This window comes from Cricetulus griseus, chromosome 5 (genome assembly GCF_003668045.3).
Source record: "Cricetulus griseus strain 17A/GY chromosome 5, alternate assembly CriGri-PICRH-1.0, whole genome shotgun sequence".
In the NCBI taxonomy this organism is placed as follows: domain Eukaryota; kingdom Metazoa; phylum Chordata; class Mammalia; order Rodentia; family Cricetidae; genus Cricetulus; species Cricetulus griseus.
In genome coordinates, this window is record NC_048598.1 from 180355100 (window position 1) to 180362928 (window position 7829).

Here is a 7829-nt window from a genome sequence, read left to right on the forward strand (position 1 = left end):
TACCATCTTACACCGGCCAGAATGGCTAAAATTAAAAACACCAATGACAATCTATGCTGGAGAGGATGTGGAGATAAAGGAACACTCCTCCATTGCTGGTGGGTGTGCAAACTGGTAAGACCACTTAGGAAATCAGTATGGTGATTTCTCAGGAAAATAGGAATCAGTGTATATCAAGATCCAGCAATTCCTCTCTAGGGCACATATCCAAAGAATGCACATTCATACAACATGGACATATGTTCAACTATGTTCATCCAGCATTATTTGTAATTGCCAGAACCTGGAAGCAACCTAGATGCCCCTCACCTGAAGAATGGATAGAGGAAATACGGTACATTTACACAATGGGTACTGTGTCTTTTCATTACTTCACTTAACATAACCTTCAAGCCTGGTAGCATGCTATTTCTTTTCATGGTGTGTTCATTGTGAAGAGCAGACCTTCCGATACTTTGCCAATGCATTGGTCATATTAAGGACCATGGTTAACATGGTTTTGTAGTGGTCTTAAAGCAGTAATCAGACTAAGAGAGAAATATAAAAGTACACAGAGACAGACAAACAGGAGGTAGTATGACTGATCTCCAGGCATGATGTATCTTACTGGGCAGGTGATTCCAAGACCACTGACAAGGCAACAAAGTCAGTCCCTTAGGTCTCCTCTCAGAAAAACATTAAAAATCACATGCACTAAATGCTTGTGAGTTGCTTTCTCACAAGTTGGATTCTAGTGAGGGATATGGAAGTGATTAACTCCACTGACACAAAGAGAAAAGACTAAGTAGTTCCAGTATCTGTATTTCACATATAGCAGTCCAGATGGATGACTAAATTCATATGACCAAAATCCTTCTAAAGACTCTGCTGGAATTCACAGTGACATTCATTGCATTGAAGATGGGGCATTCTCTTATGAATGTGAACTAATTTAATGTTTGGCATCCAATGCCAGCAGATGGTGGACCATAAAATTTCCTCATTACATGAAACTGGAAATCAGAAAGAATCAGGAAATGTTCCTGATTATTTTGACACTAGCTGCTATAAGAAGCACAAGGCAAACATCATTCACCTGAGGGAAGAGTGGAAACCTTGCCCTGTGCCTCCTTTTGTCCTCTCAGGGTCCTCCCTCAATGCAAAGCAACCTTGGGCTCAAGTTGAAAGCCCAGGCCTAGCTGAGCAGCCCCATCTCCTTCTCACTGGAGCCTCCAGCAGAGCATGGCTGTCCTGGTGCTGCTTTTCTGCCTGGCGAACTTTCCAAGCTGTAAGTGTCCAGGGTTTCAGGAGAGGGACTCAGGCATGTTGTTATGGGATGTATGAATGATGGTGATGTTGTTTGTCCCCAGGTGTCCTGTCCCAGGTGCAGCTGAAGGAGTCAGGACCTGGCCTGCTGCAGCCCTCACAGACCCTGTCTGTCACCTGCACTGTCTCTGTGTTTTCTTTAAGTGACTACAATGTACACTGGGTCCACCACCCTCTAGGAAAGCGTCTAGAGTGGATGGGAGGAATATCATGGAATGGAAACACTGGGTATAATTCTGCTCTCCAATCCCAAATCAGCATCACCAGAGATACCTCCAAGAGTCAAGTTGTCCTAAAACTGAACAATCTGCAGACTGAGGACACTGCCCTGTATTATTGTGTCAGAAACACAGTGAGAGAAATCCAGTATCAGCCTGAACAAAATCCTCACTGCAGGGATAGTCACGACCAACAGGGGGAGCAGAGGACCAACAGGGACTCCAAGGACCAGTCTGGGTTGCTTCAGGAGTTAGGAAGTATTAAACTATGCTGCATGAACACTTGCTTTAATTTTAGAACCTATGGTGTCCACTTTCCATAAAAAATCCACTAGAGATCCCTCTTGACAGTTGTAGCCTTATAAACTTGGTATTTTTACATGTACTACAACCAATGGATTTTCCCCACAAAATAATTTATAATTTTTTCTTATTGTAAGAAAGGTTGACATATAATTTATGGTGATATACGTGTGTGTGTGTGTGTGTGTGTGTGTGTGTGTGTGTGTGTGTGTATAAAATCTGCTTAAAGCCATTCAATTTAATTCATATATGTACATGGTCTTCCACAGGACACCACAATGTATTATACTTGTGAACTGTAAGTTCATTAAGTATGCTTAGAAATCTTGATTAATCTGTAATTTGTGGGTTGATTTTTTTTACATATGATAGAAAAAGGACTCCTATTCTGCGTTTATGTTATGAGATCTTGGAAACTTGAATATTCATATTTTCTTTCTTGTCAACCAAGAGCACATAAGAAAGTTCACTTTGTTTTGATTTTTGACAAATTATATTTTTATATATTTCCCTTTGTAAAAGTAGAATTTCATGTCAGAGTCTCAAATAATTGTTCCTCCCCAGGTGAGTCATGATCCCCCAAACCCCATCATTATCAGCCGTCAGTGTGCACATCCCAGCTGATGTCAGCTCCAGACCTGGTCCCATCTCTCTGAAGTTCTTCCCATAGAAGGCTGCTGTGACACCAGCAGTTGTGTGGTGAAACTTTGGGGACAGAATTGACCAGATTCTGGGACTTAGATTCCCGATATTAGGATTCACAGCAGTGAACTGAACAGTCCACACAAACTGAGAGCAACAGATCCACTGTCTTGTTACCCAGGGTCAGGCTGAGGATCAGCACACAGGAATGTTGAGGTCATGGGATGAGCAGGAAGACACTTTTAAATGATTGGCTAGACCTAAACAATAGCAAAGACAATGGCTAGAGGTTCTAATTCTCCAGAATTTCCCTTTCAACAAAGAAAATATACAACCTGACACTGAGAGTCTAAGACTAGGTCCCAAAAGCCCATGCACACATCAATACTGCAGTAATAAATTATTAAACAAACAAGTTCAAGTGCCCCCCTGGAGTAGAACAGAAGAACCAACTCTGCATAGGCAGTCCCTGAAATTCTCTGCTCCCGACTATGTCTTTTTATTCCATCTAGGGAGTTACACAGAAAACATAGCCAGTTGTTATAGATGCAGAATCCTGGCAATCCCCACCTCAATGTCAAAAAGACCAGAGTAAGTGTTCTCAAAGCATGTGCCCTGATCGTGTGTGACAATAATACACATATTCCTGCTCTGTTCTTTCCCTAATTCTGATTGACCATGAGGAAATAAATATCAAGCTTGGTGTCAAGTGTTAAAAAACAAATAAAAATAGCTAATTCATGAATTATTTATAGATTTTTCTGTAAGTAGATTTTATAGAAATAACTGAAGAACCTCACCAGTTGGCCTGCAAGATGTCCCCAGATAAAGTGGCTGAACCTGAATCATTCAGAGCAGACATGGAAATAAATTTCATCAGTACCTGGTAGCCTCAGATCTGTTATGTTCGGCTCTCACTTTAAACCATGTTATAACAATTATTCCCATCTAGTTGATTCAGTGATTTATGAACTTTGTAAATTTCTTAACTCTCACGTAAAAAATAAAAATATCAACAACTATAATGGCATTGCAATTGTGATGAGAAGACTCCAGGTATTTAAAAAAATAGATTCATAGTATAATCATGAATCTAACGGTGGTATAATTAGCAATGTGATAAGCCATTATTTACATTTAAGGAAATTTACAAATAATTAAATGTTGAAATGTAATGATGTAAAATAAAAATCTGTACAGTTGTTATTTATGAAGACTCCTTGCTAGAGTACTGTGTATCTAAGAACCACAAGAGATTATCCTAACGGGTGGGTGTATTACTCTACTGTCTGTATTTTTTGTTACATTCCTACACTATTTTACTTAAATGATGTTTAAAACTGATTGCATTTACCCCAACTATCATAGTTTTCACATACAAGTGCACTGTTGAGAGACTACAAATTATTGTATTGGGGTGATAACCTTATAAAATCAATTCTCTGCATATATGAAGAATATAACATCATATTAACTATGGTCAATATCCACACAACTCATGGTTTGAATAGTCCTTCCAATACAACAGTCTAGTCTTCTCAGTCTACAGTGTATAACACAGGGACAACCTTCTCTCAATGTTACTTAATCTGAGAACTTTTTTGTTGGTTTTTTTAAGGGTAACTTTGATAAGAGTCCTTTTGTTCTCTCAGTGACTGGCTTTCACTCATAATATGTCCTTGAAGGTTCATTCAACTCTATATGGAATTCATGCTGTGGTTAACAGAGCTGCTGCAAACATGAGAGGGAAGGATCTGACTGCACATCCAGCCATGGAGAAACTTCTCAGTGGTTCAGACAGCATATTAGGGTTCCTGCAGGGAATTAGGTTCAGTCAAAGCCAGCGACTCACATATGGGTGAGTAGACAAAGAAATGGATTTTTGCATTTCCAGTTTAATTTTCTCATCTCACTACTGCACTCTGTGTCACTGCTGGATCCCCTGTCTAAAGGTCTGAGGTGTGATTCCTCATGAAGACACCCTCACTGAATGGCGCTTCTAGCTCTCACATCCCTGTGCTCCTTCTCCTAGGCATCATCAGCTTGGGGCTGGTCCTTGAGTAAGAGTAGGCACAGAATTCACATTAGTTACATTGTTTAACAATGATGTATGGAGGTGCTGTGGACACACCATAACATCTGCTTACTAACACGTGTCTTGTTTGGATCGCAGGTGAATGAACACCCATGAAAACACTGTACTGCAAGGCAGAAAACATTCATTGTGTCCCTGAGGTTTCTGTCAATTTGTCCTTACATGGTTATATCAGTCACTTAGAGACAGACATACTGACAATGTTTATGCTTGTGAGTGAATTCTACTGGCCTTTTCCCCTCGTACATAGTTTTGCTGAATTTCTCTAATGGCAGTAGAACTTCCTGCTCTCTCTGTTTTCCATCCTAATGGATTGTTTTCTTCAGGCATTGCTTTCACACTGCTTTGTATTCTAGGTTGAGAAGTCTGTTTTACACAGGACCATTGTGTCCCACTGTCTTGAAACTCAGCAGATACTCAAGAAGTGTTGAGTTTCTTTGTAACAGACACATGAAATGGAAAAATCATGAATGTTGCCATCCTCCACCTGTCAGAGACCTGCCTACGTTTTGGAATATTTGAACACTGTGAAGCTGTGTTGCTGTGATTGATGTAATAAAAAGCTGAATGGCCAATACCCAGGCAAGAGACATAGGCGGGACTTCTGAGCAAAGGGAAGAAAGGAATGCAACATGGGGGTGCATATTTCCACATAGGAACCGAGAAAGCGTAAAAGCTATTCAAACATACCAACAAGGAGCCAGACACAGCTTTCTAGTCCACAGCCTTTCAGGCAGGCTATGAGTAGAGAAGCACTCCATGCAGCTGCCTGGGGGCTTGAGGCAGCCAGTGCCACTTGCACAGTTGCACAGCAGGCTCAAAGCTTGGCTCATATGGTCAGAGAATGCTGCAGACACTAGTATAACAGTCCAGAACATGGAAACCTTTCAACAGATTCAGTAACGTGTGTGTATACAATCATAGAAAAGATAATCAGTTTACAAATAACAAGCAAGTTCCTTAATGAAAGAATAAAGTAATACAGAAAGAATAAGCAACATAAAGATGGGAAATATACAGGGTATATTGATCTTATAGGGTATTGTGTTAGATTTGAATTTCTAGTGCTAGTGTAAAAAATTAATAGGTGCTGAGAGACATCAGATTATGGAAATTGATAAAGTAGCCATCCTACATAGTTTTTAAATGTCTTAACTTAAAAATGGAAGTCAGAAATTTATGTTGCATTGAGGGAGAGGTTGTGCCTTTATTTCCACTAGAAATTAAAAGCTATGGTTTTCTTATCAATTAAGGAAGATCAGATTTGATTGGGGGTAACCACCTGAAAATATTGGCTACAAATACGAATAAAACAAATTTAAAAACTACAAAACAGGTGACATATATGCTCATCCCTCTACCTGGGACCAACTCTTATGAGACAGGATGAGACATGATTAATCTGTTGGCTTCAGAGACCTCATGACTTATTATTGAATGCCATCCTTTCATATGGTGTGGATAGAGATTTGGTTATGCAGTCCAAAAAAAAATATAAAGATGCCTTTTACCTGCTCAAACATAGAACAAAAATGTCATCTTTAGCTGAGTTATACACATTGCACATTCCATGTTTGTGTCAAATCAGATGTAAATGTTATCTTTACAAATTTGTGTGTTTTCAGAAAAAAAGAACCATTAACCAGTGAAGACAAAGATCCCAGATGATCCAGGCTCTCATAGTGACCCTACTACAGTTTCCTAAAATTCTGCATCCCAAACAACTTCAGAGTTGCTATCTGAGATGGTCCAGCCTCACAGACTCTCTATCCAAGATTTCAGATGAGCTCTACACTGTCCCATCTCAAGAGACTAAACAAAATGATACAGCTAGCTCTCCCAGGACTTGACCATTGTCCCTGCTTTCTCAGGGTCCCGTAGGGAAACCTGTGCCCTGAGACAACAAGAAGCCATCTAGTGAACACAACATCCACATTCCAGAGAGGGTAAGTGGGATTTTTTTGTTACTAAGAGGGTTATGGTTGTTTGTCATCATTGGGTAGGATTGGGTACAAGATTTATTTGATCATTTTTCTGGAAAGAAGCTGAAAAAAGGGGGATTATATTCCGGGGTCTCCTTATGAATGGAAAATAGGGGATATAGAACTGATTGGAATAGAGGGTGGATTCTTGAGTCTATTTTTGAACTAAAAAACAACTTCTAGTCTCAAGTATTTTACTTTGATATGGATATTTGTATAGTGATACAAATTTATGGTTATTTTTGATATACTGTGTGTGTGTGTGTGTGTGTTTCTACTCTTGTTTAAGGTGTCGTAACTACGTACTTCATTTAAAATATAATTTAATGTTCTAGGCATCCTAAAAATTAATGAAAAGCCTTGGATATGCTAATTGTATAAAGTTTGGGAAATGAAAAAATCTAAAACAAAAAGTTATTTGTTTCCTGGTGGAAAGATGAAGAGGACAGTGGGAGGAATTTTAAGAAATCTAAGGGAGAAAGTCAGGAATCAAAAAAAAAACTAAGTTTGCTGCAAATAGGCATTTGAATCCACAGCAAACACTTAGCAGCAGAGAGACAGTGACAGGGGATCTCACATTTGCAACCTCCAAATTCCTGAGCACNATTCTCTCAGCAATGAATAAACATCAGGAAAGACTCACATGTGCTCACCAAGGAGAAGGAATGAGAACCCGTGTTTGGATGACACAAAAGGAAATAAGTCAACCTGTGTTCTTATCATAGAGAACGAATTATGACAACCACTGTAGGCAGGTCTGACCAAGACAAGAATTTAATCAAGGAGGATCCAGGTCCATCCCAGGCAGTGGGACAGACAGAGCTCTTGTGTAGAAACAAAACTGTGTGTGAAGCCATTGCATTTCACGTTCATACTGAGGAGACATGCCTGTATATGCACACAGCAAGCTCAGATCACAGACACAAGACAGAACTAAGTGGAACATGGTGAACTCTGAACAAGGGAAAGCTGCACCTGTAGCTGCCATACTGTGTCACTTCCTGAAACTGACATTGTCTTTGATGTCTTACATCTGCTCTGAGCACTGCCCAACTCCAGAGCCTGCCTTAGCAGGAAGACATGCAAATGAGGCTTCTCTGTGCCCATGAAAACCAGCCCNAGAAAAAGTAAAATATAGCATCTGTGACAGTTTTCTGACTAGAATTTTCTGTGTTTGCAGGTGTCCAGTGTGAGGTGCAGTTGGTGGAGTCTGTGGGAGGCTTAGCACAGCCTGGAAAGTCCCTGAAACTCTCCTGTTAAGCCTTTGGATTCGCCTTCAGTGAC

At 39.9% G+C, this 7829-nt stretch overlaps 1 protein-coding gene across 1 annotated transcript in view; it reads left to right on the forward strand.

Moving 5' to 3' along the window:
• The first annotated feature begins 1221 nt into the window (after positions 1 to 1221).
• The window catches only part of LOC118239020, an 8745-nt gene continuing 2137 nt past the window's right edge, over positions 1222 to 7829 (forward strand). Inside the window, exons 1-2 of the mRNA XM_035445908.1 lie at positions 1222 to 1267; positions 1350 to 1781. Coding sequence (XP_035301799.1) covers positions 1222 to 1267; positions 1350 to 1781 — 478 coding nt within the window. The remainder of the gene's footprint in view (positions 1268 to 1349; positions 1782 to 7829) is intronic.